This window comes from Populus nigra, chromosome 6, assembly GCF_951802175.1.
Source record: "Populus nigra chromosome 6, ddPopNigr1.1, whole genome shotgun sequence".
In the NCBI taxonomy this organism is placed as follows: Eukaryota; Viridiplantae; Streptophyta; class Magnoliopsida; order Malpighiales; family Salicaceae; genus Populus; species Populus nigra.
This window is the reverse complement of record NC_084857.1, coordinates 9,700,933-9,717,910: the sequence shown is the minus strand read 5'-3', so window position 1 is coordinate 9,717,910 and position 16,978 is coordinate 9,700,933. Positions and strand designations below refer to the sequence as shown.

Sequence of the window (16,978 nt, the reverse complement as noted above, 5' to 3'; positions counted from 1 at the left end):
AAAATAATAATTATTAAGTTTGTATTATCACTATTTTTTAAATGATAAGTCTCCATTATTAAAATGTTTATTCGAGCTTGGTTCAAATCAGAACGTAACGCAATCTCATACCCGTGTTGAAAACCGCAGGTCAAGACATCAACAGGCATCTTTCATGCTTACAAGCTCCAAAACAGCAGGGCAACACATCAATGACAGCCAGTTTCCGCATTAATCCCCATATTGCATGTAGGATAACATGAGAAGAGTTGGCTTATTTATTTTGAACGTCAAAACTTTGCCTTCGGTAAGGCAAAAAAAGGTAAAGCATATTTGGTATACTTAACTGGGTTTCTTATAAAAGTTTGATCATATAAAAGCACGGCTTATGAAGCATGCACTTTCCATGTTCAAGGCGATCAGTCCCCACCGCTGCGCATAGCAGTGAAAATCTATGTAATGACAGTTGGTGCAGATCGGCCAGTGAATTCCTGCATCTTAGAAAGACCAAGAGCAACTGCCACCTGCAAAGAGGCCCATAAAAATCAGCCTCAATAACCGATGAGTTGGGTGATGGACAATAAACAACAGATGAGATATGGGATAATACAAGAGGAGCAAGTGCATCTTGAGAATCTCTTCCAGTTTTTGATGGATCTTTTTCGTATTGCTCAATGTAGAGTCTGATGGTTGCACCTTCTGAACCAGTTCCTGAGAGGCGGAAAACCTGCACCAATGTTCATGGAGAGGATGATCAGTAAATTCTTTACTTCAAACAGGAATAATATGTAACGATTAAATAATTCGGGGTATTCCAGGTTAATCAAACAAAAAATACTCTGAAATGGATGCCTGAGCTTCACAAAAATTATTAATTCCTTAGAGGTACAACAACAAAAAAGCAAGCAATTGCAATGAACTGCCAAGGATAAACACAATCAAAGTAGACTTCAAACAAAAGCACATTAGCTCAGTCCCATTCCAAAGACCTTACTCAAGCTGAAAGCTTTGCAAACAAGAGAATTATCTTACCAGTCTTGAGCCATCCTCGAACAAGTATCGAATACCCTGGTGTTTTGAAATAGAACCATCAATAGGATCTTTGTATTCAAACTCGTCAGCATGAACAACCTTCGACACATCTGATCGTATCCCACCGACAATCCTGTATAGATAAACAGCTCAGCCTCCTCAATTATTTGATTAAAACAAAAATATGGATGATAAATAAATTAATCATTATTCCTTTTGGTTTGTATCATTTTTTAAAAATTAAGCTATTTTGAAAAAACTTCAGGCCATTAATTAAATGATATTAGGCTCTTTTTTCCTTCTCTTGAAATCATTATAGATTAATAAAAAGATAAATTATTCAGGAAAAACTGATTAAATCAATTTAGTGATCAAGTGGGCAGCAAAAGAGTGATTCGAATTGAGTACTAATGCTAAAAAAATTCATCAAATCTAAGTCAAAGGCAGCCTACTCCAGCTCTTATGTCAGAGATGTCATCTCCACTTTTGTTGCGAAGTTTCTAGTCCATGTCACCAAAAGTATAGTGATAACCACGTAAGACATTTATATTTTTTTCAGGTTGAGACAGATATAAACTCCAGATAACTGGCACAGTGGCACTGGTAACCCTCCATTGGTTCTTCTCTGCAGGGGCAGCACTCGTGTGCTCTGAGGTGGCCATAATCCCCACCCCTCACCAAACAGAAAAACTGGGTTAAGCTCTAGCTCCAACCCTGCATCTCTACAAGTTTCCCCAGCCTTCATCATCTTATCATGGCCACGTTAACCCCATAATTTGTGCATTTCTGCTCTCTCCCTTCTATTGCTTTTAGCCATTTAATGCACCGACTCCAAATTTATTTAGAGCTTTTACTCTCTTATTTTTCAAAAAAAAAACCTAAAATAATCATGTTTTTATAACTAAACCAAGTTTGTATAAATAATTAACACAAATCATGCTTTCTTCAAAGTAAACTTGATTAAAAAACATGCAAGGTGGCAAATCTAAGAACAAAACTAGTCACCAAAAGGCACACAATATACATCCAATGTGTCGGCCAGTGTTGCATATATACACATGCATACTTGGCATGCTGACTCTGATCTACAATCTTCATCAATATTATCTAATCATTCTAACATTTGAGCCCACAATTTATCTATAGGGGAGCCATAGCAAAATTGTTGACCCTTGAAATTACACTGTAAAAGGTTTAGGAAAATTATAACCAGTACTTGGCACCTAAGACTGTAGGCAAAACCAAATCACAGAAAGTGAAAGCATTCAATATGTTCAAGCCCAGGCTTCACATAGCTAACAGCAACTCAATATAATATTTAAAAGATATTATTCCATACCTTGAAGCCAAAAAAAACCAAGTTAGAATTTTAGCACTTACAATACAAGTTGGAAAGTGCTTTAGTTGGTACCTTAAAATAAGTTAGGGCAAAATAAAAGGCGCTCAATAGAGTAGTTGCATCCCATTCCTTAAAAGGATCAATGGAAATGCTAGTTTAATAAAATAAGCGATTTAAATATTAACAGACATACTCGTTAACTTCAGCAAGGGAAGATTGCAGCTTGACCAAGTATGCCATTAGTTCCTTTGCTGCACCTGCATCAACATTCTTCAAGAACAATGTACCAGTTACATGGCAATCTGAGATCTGTTTCTAGAGATAGGATGAAACATCAAGAAAACATAGTACCTCGTAGTCATATCGAGTATAGTAGTGGCGACCATAGGTAGCCCAATGGTTGCGAACTATATCTTCAACTGTTACAAGTTCTCCACCACCAAGATTTTCTTTATTCTTGAACGCCAGTATGGATAGCCAAGCCAGAACTGCCCAAATTCCATCCTTCTCACGTATGTGGTCTGAGCCTGTTCGCAGATGCCATGACAACAAAACAGCCTTACACAACTTAATAAGAATTCCAAATATAAGATGATTTACTGAACATACAGAAACATCAAAGACTAACCAGTTCCAAAACTCTCTTCCCCGCAGATTGAACATAAACCAGCATCCATCAAATTACCAAAAAATTTCCATCCAGTTGGAACCTGGCATTTGAACAGTGAATAACCAAATTATATGACCATAGAGTAGCATAGGAGGACCCATATAAAAAATTAATCATGGCATGGCATACCTCAAAAAACTTTAAGTTCAGATTTTTTGCCACAATGTCAAGGCCAGAAGAAGTTGGCATGCTCCTAGAAACAGCAAATACAGAAACATTATACAAAAATTTCTGAAGAAAAGGCATCAAATAACAAAAATATGTATCACCCAGCTGTCGAAATGTGGCCTATGGTCTCAAGATATTATCAAGAAGTTTACTGAATCATTAAGTTTTTAATGATATAGAATGCAGGAAGCAAACATGAGATATAATTGAAGCACTTTAAGCCAGTTGACACATACCCAAAACAAGAAAAATGTTACACGGCACATGACATGTGCACATACAAGCTTGAAAAAAAAAATATACATATAATTCAGTGTTCCTTCTCATAACTAATTACCTTGAATGATTCTCAATAATGCATCTTAAAAGGAAGCTTTTTTCAATGAAACAACAGCGTTCATCATTTATACAGCTAATACAATAGGCTACTAATACAACCCTTAATCTAATATGTTACCTATCATCCTATTCTTTTTACTCTTCATCCTTTTCTTCTTTTGGACTCCATCTTGTTCTTTGACAACTTTTGCAATGGTAGTTACATGGAATAAACAAGCTTTGATGTCTAAAAAATTAATATATCAATGTTAACTACTATCTATGGTTTTGCATGTAGAATTTCAAAAAGCTTTTCCACTCTAAAGATGATTATAATCTAGTTTGACAGAGAATATTATGTCAAGCATGCCACTTTTTGCCCTGCATATAGAGTATTAGTTGTTAAGGGGCATGTTGTCCACTGCATCCATTTAGATTTACTAGTCTAACAGTGAGCAAGTAAATACCGTACATACACACAAAATAAAGAAGGTAAGCAGAGAAATGTATAGAACCTAGCAACTCCTTTTAGACCTGCAGAGAAATATGGTATGGCCTCCACTGCATTTGCAGCAATGATGGAAACAGAATCTGATGGAGTAACAAAGAACCTGCCAAAGTATCAAGAGTTGTAAATGAAAGATTTGGTGTGAAAGTAACTTTTCTAACAAAAAAGAAGAAGAAGAAGAAGGCTGGTGATACCTTTTACCAAGGATCATATTGCGATCTGCATCACCATCAGCAGCAGCACCAAATTCTGGCGGTTCAACTTCAGAGTTAGATTTACCCAATCCCATGCGAGCAACCAATTCCTTTGCATATGTGAGATTGGGATCTGGATGCCCTCCTCCAAAGTCCTCCTGTTTGCATTGGCCAAGCACAAGCATGAAAATTCAAATAAATAATAAGCACTCACGGTGAGAAAGAGATTTTATTAATCATTTATCCTGTATAGTATCACAAACTTAGCAGCACCCTGGGTACACAGTTCATTAAGGAACTCTCTTGTGCTCCAAGCTCCTCCACAAAAATGCGTTTTGCATAAGCCCCAGCAACTCCATGTAGCGCATCATAGCTATAACATGATGACCCAAGGAAAGTCATCATCGAGTTGAAAAAGCATATATGAGAAACAGAAATTTACAAATGATGCAAATGAGACCATCTACATACCAGAAAGTGAATTTTGGAGAGGAAAGGAGCTTCTGGATGGACTCAAAGTCAAAAATCGACCTGGGCAATTGTTAAAATAAGCATTCAGTATTTTGAAAGAGAAGACAACATGATCAATTACAGCATGAAATTTTGAATAACAAAGATCACATGATCATCAAACAGCCTATCATTCATACAAATAGAATGGAAAAAAAACTTTGCAGTGTCCATCCTGCAGAGCAAGACAACATCATACCATAAGATTCTACAGCGTATACAGGAACTGACTGCCTTGTAATTATTGGTGACATGTATTATGCCAAAACCCATAGACTTTTGAGAAGCATATTTCACAATGTTCATGACTCCTTGATTCTATCAAAACATAAATTTCTGTAATCGTACAAATTTCAATCAAATTAACAAAAACAGGTCATTATGGTTTCCTTTTTTTCCCTTTTATTTTGTATTTAAGTGCATAGATACAACAATTAATCCTTCACTCATACTTTGCTTTTTCAGTAAATACCATCAAGCAAAAATTAATACAACGCTACCATGAAAAAATTAACGACTACTTATCATGCTAAGCGTGCCAGAGAAGACATGGTGCAAATTCTTGATGCTTGACTTCAAAGAGGAAAGGGGCTGAGGCAATTTTGACAATGATATAAAAATCACACTTGAAGATTAAAAAAAATCATTTCATTTCACTTTTTCTGCATACTTTAAATGAGCCAAGAAATTCCTAATGGGCATGCAAGGAGCATCTCATATTTTAGTGTATTGTTCAGCATCATATATCAATGCCAACAATCATCATGTTTGGATAATTCAGTAAGCTAAATAGCAGTGCATAACTCAGAAGTAATGAAACGGGAAGACAATAAAAAGCTAATAAAGTTTGCTCACGGTTATGCAAACAGAAATATATATGTGTGTGTGTGTGTCTGTGTGTGATTATATATAGATAAATAAATAGCATCATCAATCATATTCATTGAGGACAACTCATAAAAACACAACTACAGAAAACTAGCAGTTTAAACAGGAAAGAGCTTACTTCATCAATTTGACATAATCGCTTGCCGAGTCAAAAACCTCAACATCAAACTGTCCATCAGGCCCACCAAAGCTGGTTACACCAATTGCTGTAATATCCACCTGGATGTAATTGAAAAATCATGGCATACAAACAGAGTTAACGAAACCCTGGTAGCAGTTTGACAGAAATACACGAGTCTACAAGGCAAATGACACATAAGGTGGCCAGGTGAAGGGTATACATCAGGCAGATCTGCAGTTAAGTACTCCTTTATTGCTTTAGTGTTCTCATAAATCTCATCTGTTATTCCCTCAGGAGCAGGTCCACCATTTTCCATGTTATATTTGATCCCAAAATCCTGCAATAAAGGGACAAAAAAGAAGAATGATTTAGATAACATGCCAGGGGATTCCTTATTTCCACAAAATAAAATAACTCCCAGCCATTTGTTATGAGATAAGAGTAGATTCTCTTGCATCCTTGTGCTGCCATGCTCCAAATGATTTTAACATGCATCATTAGCTGATATTTGGCAAGATTAGGCTGCTTTAGTTTTTAATTTGTTTGTGTCAAGCTCCCATAGATTGGAAGCTGACCCTCCATTTTGCAATTGTACTTCAACTTCTTTCAGCATTAATACATTCTCTTTTGTCAAAAGGAAAAAAATAATAACAAATCTGGCCATTTTATTAGTTACGGCAGGATGCTAAATAATCACTGATACATATCAGCATTCTCTTTCTGTTCTCCACCTTTAGGAGGCATTGTATCACATTTCCTTTCATCCAAAACATAGGAAAGATAGAGGAGCTCTAATTGCCACTGTGAACCACAATCCCAGACCAAAAAGAAAACAGTTTCTAGTTACCTCATTTGGACCACCTGGGTTGTGACTTGCTGTCAATATAAATGCTCCTGTTGCTCTGGATCCCTGATATTCAAGTTCAGGAGTAAAAAACTCTTTATGCATAAGACTATACCATCACTATTGCTGAAGGAAATGAGCCTAGCTTATAGAGACAAGTTGAGAACTTACATCTACCCCAACTCTTTCACGTATTACAGCAGACACAGCAGGAGTTGAAAGCAGTCCGTTTTGACCAACCCAGACACGTCGTACTCCATTTCCAGCTGCCATCTTAATAATTATCTGCCAATCGAATGATATAAATTTGGATCAGATATGGCTTTTCCATTGAGGTTTTGATTGCATGGAACATGCAAACTATTAAAAGTCACAAACAGTAAAAAAAAAAGATGACTGCATAGACTTGGAAGCAGCTCAATATTGAACAGTCTGCTGTGTGCAGGAATGCATAGCCATGCTCAAAACCAGTAGTCAACAAAGAACTTGTAATCAAGCATGCAATACAACACAGCTGTCAGAGATACTGTCAATGCATTCCACAAAAGAATCACACGGATAAAGGAGATGCTAGTTAATTCAGCTCACTTAAAACTCGTAAAATACCCAAGAAAAAACATATTTTAGAGCTTATACTACACAAAGTAGGTTTAAATTTTAGGACAAGTGATTCAGAGAGTTCGTGGCCATATTCAATAAAGAAGTTGTTTTCATGGCTCACATGAGTCAGGTGTTGATACATTCAGTATACAAGCCTTTTCGGTTGGAACACTTTAGTTAGGGAGAAGTAGAAATGGAAGGACATCAAGTGTAAACTTCTTTAAACACCTCAGTCTACTGCGATGACCTCCAAACCAGTATTAATTGAAAGACAATTGCAGACCCAATCCGATGACAGAAGATTGAATTTGTAGCTCAAATGCTTCAGGGGGTAATGGTGATGATCAGAAAAGTTTTCATATAATGTGTTGGTAGGCGATTAGATTCTTTTGCTCATTAAAGAGCTTAAGAAAAGGTATTTATTCAGCGCAAAATATACAGAATACATGAAATCAATCCATCAAAAATCAACATCAATCCATCAAAAATCAACAAAACTTGATGGTGAATCTTAGACCTATCTATCCATCTACAGCCCAATTATAGATATATTCCAAACTTCAAACAAAACTATACAAGTCTGCAATGCAATGTGACTGCATGGCTAGGCGAACACACACAGATAGACATGCATGCAATGCAAGTGCACACAAACTCAATAGAGCTGGAAGAATTTCAAAAATATAAGCTCTTCAAGACTGGAAATAGTTCTAACAGCTTGGTAGCAATAGTTCAGCCAAAAAATATCATAATCTGGGAGAATTATAACTGCAGCACATATTACATACAGTACCTGAATGGCATCCTTTGAGAAATAGCGACCATCACCAGAAACAACAAGTGTGGCACCTGCTTATAATGGTAAGCAAAAGGGATGAAAAACAAAATATCAGACATAAATTAAGTTGTCCAACAGGACACGCACAACAGTTTTGCATTCGACAGACACTGTGGTGATCAAATGTCTCTGACTGTGGGAATGCATGCAAAAGAACAACAATGGATAGTTCAGTAACCTTGAAAAACTTTTAATTAAAAACGGAACTTCATATTTCACATTTCATGCACGGACATGTAATTGGTTAAAAATTAGAGTCCGTTTAGCATGACTAATAAAAAGTAACTTTGACTTTGAATCATGATTCAAAATTTAAGTTATTTATCACAGATCACTTATGACAAAAATGAGTTAAGTTATAAGCGTGTTTGCAAGAAATGACTCAGAGCAACTTCTCTGAAGAAGGAAGGTATTATAGGCTAGAATCAATAAGTTACAAATTTTCACATTAAGTCAAAGGTTATTTCTAGCCAAACATATTTATTACTTTCCTTTGAGTCAAAAATTAAAAAATTACTGAAATCAATCTGCAAAACTGATTGATACCAAAACAGAACCTTATTGAATTTGTGAAAGTTTTAAACTACATCTCTTGATCATTGTCACATCACATCACATCATCAACTGTGATATGGTTATCAAAAGTACAAACTTTTTCAAGAAGTAATGGAACAATTTACACCCCTGCTGAAACATGAAATACAAGTCCAAAAGGAAGTAAGCTCAAGCAACACCAGGCCATTTTGTTCTACCAATTAAAAATTGTTTTATATATCCAAAATTTAAGGCGCACGAGTTTTTAATGACAGATCAAGTTTCAAAATGCAAGCCATTCTTTCGCATAAGCTCAAGCAACACCAGGCCATTTTGTTCTACCAATTAAAAATTGTTTTATATATCCAAAATTTAAGGCGCACGAGTTTTTAATGACAGATCAAGTTTCAAAATGCAAGCCATTCTTTCGCATAACTGACAGATCAAACTTTCACCTCTAACTTTTTGTGGAGTAAGTGCATTGAAGGTTGATTGGACAAAATTCTCCAGATAATTAGGTTGCTTGAACACCTTCACCTGAAAAGAACCAAAAAAGAGGGAAAAAGCAATTGTAACAACTGCAACAAACGCGCAGGAGAAATTCAACAAAAAGATAATTCAATCGAATAGGCAAAAACAAATAAAAAATGAAATCAACAGACAGAGATCGGATTCACAAATATTCAATTCAAATACAATAAATATAATCTAGAAAATCAAACAAAAGACTTGAAAATGAAATGCGACAGATCTGATTGCAAATTGAGAATAACAGAAAACGAATAAGAAAAAAGAACCGAACCTTCTTGCGAAGGCCAGAAGTTCCAGGTTTCTGGCCATCGAAAGGCGTAGTCTCCACTCGTGAAACATTGAACAGCACCATTTTTTTCTTTTTTTGGTACAGAGAGAATAAGAAGAAGAAAGCGAAACGTAAACAGAAAGCGTCTGCACTACAAAATTCTGGTGCTTAAAAGAAGAGTTGAGAGAAAGGAAGGATCTATGACGAGGATTATTCGATGTGGATGGACAATTTAAACCCCCCACGTAACTCCCCACGTAACCTTCCAAGTTTGAAACCATGTCCTTTATGATTCAGTTGGCTCGATGGTTAACAGTGGAGAGGTGTCTGGTAACCTTTCTGAGAGTGACAGTGAAGCAAAAGACCGATTCCCTTGGGGTTTTTTTTTCTTTATCTTTTTGAGAACCAAAATTTTAGTCTCCAGCCTATATACTTATTGTCGATTGAGTTTCAGAACAATACTAGATAGGGGCAAAGCTGCGAACTGCCCAAAGTTTCTTCGACCTTAAAAATGCTAAGATAATGTAAGCATTAATTAAAAAAAAATCAAGACACATCGATTCACTCTACTGAATTTCATAAATGTAATTAATATAAAAAAATTATAATAACAATTAAAAAAATTATTAACATAAAAAAAATCAACAAAAACAAAATCAAATCTATCAAGGTTATCATATTAAATTTACGATCAAGTCAAAGTCATGATATTAAAGTAATTAAATAAAATTATAAATCTTAATTATAAAACAATTTAATATTTAAAAGAGAAACTAAAAATAAATAAAAATAAGCAATAAAAAAAAATATCAACTTAGATTAGTTTTTTAATCTCATAATTTTAGATACAAAATTAAAATAACCTTGTATAAAAAAATAAAAAAATATGAAAATTAATTTTCTAAATAACCGACAATAAAATGACACATTTATTCTCCAAGACAAAAGAATAAAGAAGAAAAAAATATTTTTTAAAGCTCAACCATTACTCCAACAGCTACACATATGACACTATTAGAAATAACATGTGTAATTATTTTATAATGTTCTAAAATAAAAATATTTAATAAATATCAATTTTTAAAACGTAATATATCAAATTATATTATTTCATTATTTTTTTATTGTGCTAATTGCTGTATTTATCAATATCTGAGGAATAAAAACGACAATGAAAATAATGCCCGGGCCTGTAAAAAGGCCAGGCTAGCATAGGCCCAGATCCAAATTTAAACATGGTCTAAAATGAATCGACTAGGAGGTTGGTCAAAACCATGCGAACATACATCACAGCTGCCCAAAAAATGCGAGAGGGAATCTCGAGGCTCCTTTTTCATAGCCTCTGGCACGACTCACGAGCGAGGAGCAGTGACCCGATCTCGCAATGAAATTTCAAAACCTGCCATAGCCCGCCTAATTTTTCAATTGTCCAATTATTCAAAAGAAGAAAAAATGTATACCGCATTCAATCTTGCCATCCAAAAGGTATCATGCTGGTCATATGCTGCACCAAACATGAAGGCTGCAAGGGTTCCACGCAATTTATTTCTTTAGAAAAAAAAAAAAAAAAAGTACAAGCCCACTCTAATGGCAAACATTAAAGATACTTTCACCTGCCACTTCCAAATGTTGCTTCTTAAAAACACAAAAAAAAAAAAAAACCACTTAATTTCGAAGCCTTGATAAATTAAACAAGCACCATGAACAGTACACACAAAAAAAAAAAAGCAAAAGCAGGCGTGAAAAAATTATAGCAAAAGCGAGTTCTTTTATACCGCATTTGAAAATATGATAAAGATTAATTTTTATAATAATTTAAAATAATATTTTTATTTTTTAAAATTTATTTTTATTATTAATGATCGAAAAATATTTTCAATTAAAATAAAAAATTAAATAACTTTTTCGTAAAACATAAATGGACGGCAAAAACCAATACAATCTTAGTTTGCTTTTTTTTAGAGAGAGAAAAGGATAGCGATAATTAAGGGGACAGATACACAGCGGCTGATCAAATTTACAAGGCAAATTAAATTAAAATTACAGGAGTCGCGTGATCCAACCCTCCCCCTTCAAGCTCCACATTACAATAACGCTAACCCCCATTTTAATTTAAACTCAGAAACCCAAGAGAAAAAAAATAGAGCTAAACTAAAGCTACAACATCAATTAGTAGTTCTCTTGTTTACCTAAAAAAAAAACACGAAAAGATTGAAGAAACTAATTCCTATCTCTACGTCTCACTCACTCTCTCTCTCTCTCTCTCTCTCTACTCCTTTAAATCCACTCAACCAGCGACGGGGGCCACAGCCGGCTTCACCTTAGGCGGCCTTCCCCTCCCTCTAGGCACACCGCTGGGCGGAGCAGCACCAGAACTCACAGCGGGAACCGGCGTGTTAGCGTTCTTTGGTGGACGACCGCGTGGCCTCCCACTTCCAGGACTTGCCGTCTTCTTTTTAGGGGAAGCCACAGGTGCGAAAGGATCCCTTGGTTTGGGAGGGCGTCCACGTGGCCTGGGAGGTCCAGCAACACTTCCAGGTGGGGTTGGAAGCTTAGGCTTGGGAGGGCGACCTCTACCTCTCTTTGGAGGAGCGTTAGGGTCAGGCTTCATGTAGTTGTTCTTTACCAAGACCAGCTGACCACTCTGCTTCAACTTGTTTAAATGGTGAGAAAGTAGTGTGCCGTGTGCAGGAGGCAGATCGGGGTGTGTTGACTCAATTTGTTTCGAAATTGATGTCTTGCTTGACCCTTCTTTCTCGTTCAACGCCTCGACAGCTGCCATAATCATCTAAAACCAGAAGGAAGAAAAAACACTACATTATAAAGCAGTCAGAAGTAAAAAGTAAAACGAAGAAATAACATCGATTGTCTTGTAATGAAATGGTCACCTCAGGATACTGAGGGATAGTGGAGGATTGTTGCTGTGACTGTTGTTGGGGTGGAGCTAGTGCTGGAGGAGGAGGTGGAGCTAGTGCTGGAGGAGGCTGGAGGTTATTAGAATCTTCAGTGGTGGTAGCCATGGAAATTGACATTTGTTTTCCTCGGGAGAAGGAAATGGAAGGAACTGTGTTGTTTGGTGTGGAGAGGGGAGGGGTGGGGGGGAGGATTTAAAAGGGAGGGGTTTTGTTGAGGATTGGATGGGGAGGGAAGCGAAGGGATGGAAGACTAGGCGCGAGGAAGGATCTGACGGTTGGGGATTGTGTTTTGGGGTTTTGATCGGTCGGGTGTGGTTTGGTTAAAAGGGAAGGACTCGGATTGATGACCTGGTCAAATTTGTCAAATTTGAATTTACGGTGTTGTCCCTGTTTTTTGAATTTTTGTGTTTGTACAACATTGAGGTGTTGGTTGCCTGTGATGTATAACGTGGGAGTTAAGGACGTGTTGCATTTTTATTGGTGATAAAAAATAGAGATGGAAGTCGCTGGGAAAGTTGTTAGCACTCGTTGAATATGTTTAAGATTTTTTACGTTTTTTTATTTTATTTGGAAATGTATTAAAATAATATTTTTTTTATTTTTTAAAAGTTATTATTGATAATATTATCTTAAAAATATAAATATATCAAAAAAAAATTATAACAAGAACAAAGATCGAATTTTATCAAACGGCCAAACACTCCCTAAATGAAGCCCGCGTGGTAACAAGGTTCTCTGGTTATTGGTATTCTAGGACCCAGATCCGGCATCCAAGTGCGGGAAGTGGGGTCCGCTTTGGTACCGGAGATAGGTGATTCTCTGCATCTGAGACGTACGTGAGAATCTGTAAGAGATCGAATAGTGGTTGAGCTTGGTGATGACTTTGCATAAATGACCGAGCTTCCCACACCGTCAAGGATCAGCGAGCTCTCACTGCTCGAATTCAAAGATCATTGTTGATCGTCCCATTAAGAGCGTGTTTCGCAGTGTGATTGTGGGTGTTTTTCAAATAATTTTTTATGTTAAAATACATGTCAACGATATTTTTTTATTTTTTAAAAATCATTTTTAATATCAATACATCAAAACGATCCAAAACGTACAAACCATATTAAATTTTAACAAAAAAAAAAATTTCAAATTTTTTAAGAACACAACCGCAGCCGCGTTTCCCAACAGTACCTCAGACTTTATTTTAGATCTTAATCGCGTCAGTTTTTTTCTTATTTACCCGGAAAGTCGGGTTTTTATAGAAGTTAATCGCATCAGCTTATCTTCAAACATGAAAAGTAAATGTTTAGGCTGCATGGCCAAGCAGCAACAAATTAATTTAATCTATTTATTTTATTTTTTATTTGGTTTTGAAATTCATTTTGCATGTACCATCGTTATTCTTTTTTCATCTTCGTCGATAATCAAAATTATTTCTCCAGAAGAAAATTTGGTCATACTATATTTTTTTCTTATTAAATAATTTTTTGGGTTTCCAAATATTATTCTCCAATAAAATTTTATTTTAAAAAAATATAACAGAGTAGTTAAAATTTTGAAGGAAAAAAATCACGTTTTATATACTTGTTGTTTTTATCTTAGTACTTAGAAAATAAAATTTTAATAAAATTTGATTTTATTGTCACAAGATACTTCTCTTTTTTATACTGAAAGAATTAACGTTGCATATGAAACTTGTTGTTCATATTAACAGTAAAGCTCATTTTTCTATCTTTAATTAGCCTCTCTTTTTTTAATTTCTCTCTGTCTCTTTTTTATTTCAATCTGATTATTTTTTTTCAATTTAATTACCATACTTATATTATTTTCTGAAAAGTATTGTTTTAAAAAAAAAGTGGTTTCCTTATAAAATAAATTCCTGAAAAGTGAATTATTTTCTTATGTTTGGTAATATTATAAAAAATAAATTGAAAAACACTTTTTCAGTGTTTAGCTGTGTAGTGGAAAATAAGTTGGAAGATAAATTGTTAATATTTTTTTCAAGTTTATTAAAATAATGAGGAACGGATCTTACAATGAATACGAATAAAATTAAAAAATATATAATTTCATAAATTATCTCAGATAAAATAAATAACAATCAAAATAATATAGATCAAATCTAACAGATAAAAAAGTTAAAAGATGATGAAATTAAAAAAAAAATTCATAATTTATTTCAAATAAAATAAATAACAATTAAAAAAATAATAACCAAATCTGATAAATAAGAAATTTTAAATAAGAAAATGATAAGAGAAAAGTAAATAACAATCATAAAAATGATAATCAAAGTTGATATAAAAATCAAATTTCAATTGATAAAATTAAAAAAAAAAATCAAAACAAAATATATAGCAAACAGAAGTTTGGGGACCAAATTTGATATAATCAACAAATAACATGATATTTCTAATTTTTTCACAACTTATAAAGAGTGTTTTTTGCCCAGGATAAAAGGAAACTTTTTTGGAAACCAAACTAATTTTTTATTTGACTAAAAAATATTTTCCGTCGACCAACTTTTATAATGACAAATAAACGCATGAAAGTTGGGAAAATGATTTCCAATATATCACTTTTTATGAAACAAACGGGCTGATTTGTTGCTTTTTTACACTAAAAAAATTAACATTCTGTATGAAATTTTGTTGTTCATATTAGAAACAAAACTCATTTTTCTTTCTTCAATTGGCCTTTTTTTTCATTTCTCTCCATGTCTTTTATATTCCAACCTAATTTTTTTTCTCAATTTAATTATCAGACATATATTAATACTTGTTAAGATTATCTTTGAACTTGTCAAATCAACTAGATTACTTCATAACAACCAATATACGATTTAATTTTGAACCAGAACGAGATAAAGAATTGAACCGGAAGGTTTCAAGATTCACTTATTGGCCGAGTTTAGTAGCAATGTTAAACAGTTCTTCATCATCTAGATATTTTTTGTTACATTTATAACAAAAAATTTGATTTGATCCATAGCATAACACAAGCATGTAAATTGGTACATTTAAAAGAGTTTGGGTTCCTTCTCTTTTTTTTTTGACACTTTCATCCCATTTTTTCTTCTCTCTCTCTCTCTCTCTTCATCAATCTCACTGTTTAAGACCTGCTTGATTTTTAATTTATCTTTGCAAATTATTCATGTTTGCTTTATATGAGATCATCGCGATCTTAAACACATATCACACTAAATTATTTATGCTTAATTTTATGAACATTGATTTTTTTGCTATCATATAACTAAGTAAAAGTAGTTACAAAATATTTTAAACCTATCACTTAATCATGAATTTGGTTAGCTAAACCACAAGGTCTATATCAATCTAGTATATTAACGTTTCAATCTAAAAAAAAATATCACTAATATTTTTTTTTTAAAGTCAATTTATATTTTTAATCGGTCATCCATGTTGTTTTTGGACGTGTCAAATTTACTGGATTAGATTAGAGAAACAACCACAAGGTTTATTTTTTTAATTCATGCTAGGTTGGGTCATGTTGAGAAGTTCGAAGATTGACATGTAAAGTCGATTTAATAATAATATTAAATATTTTTTTATAACCTAAACATTTTTTATATTTATTTATTTATTTATTCAAGCCATCGGGTAGCACGGTACTATAAATTAGTATTAAGCCAGATAGAAAGGGTAATACAATATACCAAGAGAACTCAAGATAAATGCTACGCTTGATTGAGAATTTATGGAACGGAGATAACACTATCCCATTTTATTTATTTATATTTTGATGTCCATAGCATAATTACCAAGCCCAACCTTGATTATGGATTTGCCTGGTCAGGGTTGTTTCAATTTCTTTACATATAAAAAATAACATAATATTATTTCAAACAAAAGTTAAAAATTAAAATATTTATAGAATTGACTCAACCAGATCTCATCTAATTTGGTTAGTTTATTTAAATTAATCTGGTTTGATTGAATTAATCGAACTAACTTAATTTAACTAAATTAGCTTTCAAATTAATTTAACTAAATCAACCTTTAAATTAAGTTCGCAATAACCTCTTGGATCAACATGTTAAATACTATGATAGTTTTCGGTGAGGCCCAACAAAATTTAGTAACATTTTATTTTTGTATTTAAAATTATTATTTTTATTTTAAAATTATTTTGATGCTGTATAGAACCGTAGATGAGAGAATTGCGTTTTTCTTTAAATAATACAGTGAGTTTTTGTCTTCTTTTTTTTAATGCTACACTTGAGTATTTTTAATTTATTTAAATACCGTAGTTCTCAACCGCAGTTTTTTGCTTCTGTACTATTTTTCAAAAATAAATTTCCACCCGTGGTATTTCCGTTGTGTTTGTTTGGAAAAACACGGCAAAGTGTGGTGGTATATTTCTCATGCCCATCTCTGTTTTTCCCCGGGGAGATGTACGGAACTTCCCCTGCTCGTTTGGTCAGCTTCCTGAGCAAGTGTCCTTGTGTACGCCTTCTCTAGAATGAGCATGCTATATACTGATGAGAGCCCTAAAACTTCCAAGTCATGCCACAGTCCTTTCGTTTCAGCAAAAGACCATCTTACTGCCACAACAACAACGCAACATTCCAGACAGCCGTTCACAGGAATTGGACTCAAATCCTCATCTTCCTCCCTTGTGATACGTTTTCTGTAAGGAAAAAAAAAAGGCCAACTCTTGACCATTCTGTGAATGCCCATCTTCCCTATCTAATAAAGTAACAAGGAGAA

The 16,978-nt window shown here is 34.1% G+C and overlaps 2 protein-coding genes across 2 annotated transcripts; both read right to left on the bottom strand.

The window, feature by feature from the left end:
- LOC133697448 (phosphoglucomutase, cytoplasmic-like) lies at positions 1 to 9,738 on the bottom strand. Its single transcript, XM_062119999.1, has 18 exons — positions 9,346 to 9,738; positions 8,999 to 9,080; positions 7,965 to 8,020; positions 6,743 to 6,856; positions 6,575 to 6,637; positions 5,948 to 6,064; positions 5,725 to 5,825; positions 4,680 to 4,739; positions 4,482 to 4,581; positions 4,209 to 4,366; positions 4,022 to 4,117; positions 3,150 to 3,213; positions 2,979 to 3,060; positions 2,702 to 2,877; positions 2,544 to 2,620; positions 1,012 to 1,144; positions 590 to 706; positions 1 to 503 (listed from the first exon to the last, which is right to left on the bottom strand). Exons 1-18 carry the CDS (start codon positions 9,424 to 9,426, stop codon positions 432 to 434), a joined length of 1,749 nt encoding a protein of 582 aa, XP_061975983.1. The 5' UTR covers positions 9,427 to 9,738; the 3' UTR covers positions 1 to 431.
- A 1,612-nt stretch (positions 9,739 to 11,350) lies between these two features.
- Positions 11,351 to 12,446, bottom strand: LOC133696526 (HMG-Y-related protein B-like). Its single transcript, XM_062118741.1, has 2 exons — positions 12,231 to 12,446; positions 11,351 to 12,130 (listed from the first exon to the last, which is right to left on the bottom strand). The coding sequence occupies exons 1-2, from the start codon at positions 12,372 to 12,374 to the stop codon at positions 11,630 to 11,632; spliced, it is 645 nt and encodes a 214-aa protein (XP_061974725.1). The 5' UTR covers positions 12,375 to 12,446; the 3' UTR covers positions 11,351 to 11,629.
- Between the last annotated feature and the right edge of the window lie 4,532 nt (positions 12,447 to 16,978).

Excerpts from the sequence above, each read along its gene's own strand:
- LOC133696526 (XM_062118741.1), bottom strand. The coding sequence starts at position 12,374 with ATGTCAATTTCCATGGCTACCACCACTGAAGATTCTAATAACCTCCAG. Across the intron at positions 12,131-12,230 it reads CTATCCCTCAGTATCCTGAG|ATGATTATGGCAGCTGTCGA; the intron begins GTGACCATTTCA and ends TTCTGGTTTTAG.
- LOC133697448 (XM_062119999.1), bottom strand. The coding sequence starts at position 9,426 with ATGGTGCTGTTCAATGTTTCACGAGTGGAGACTACGCCTTTCGATGGC. Across the intron at positions 4,118-4,208 it reads AATATGATCCTTGGTAAAAG|GTTCTTTGTTACTCCATCAG; the intron begins GTATCACCAGCC and ends ATACTTTGGCAG. Across the intron at positions 3,214-4,021 it reads GGTCTAAAAGGAGTTGCTAG|GAGCATGCCAACTTCTTCTG; the intron begins GTTCTATACATT and ends TGCTGTTTCTAG.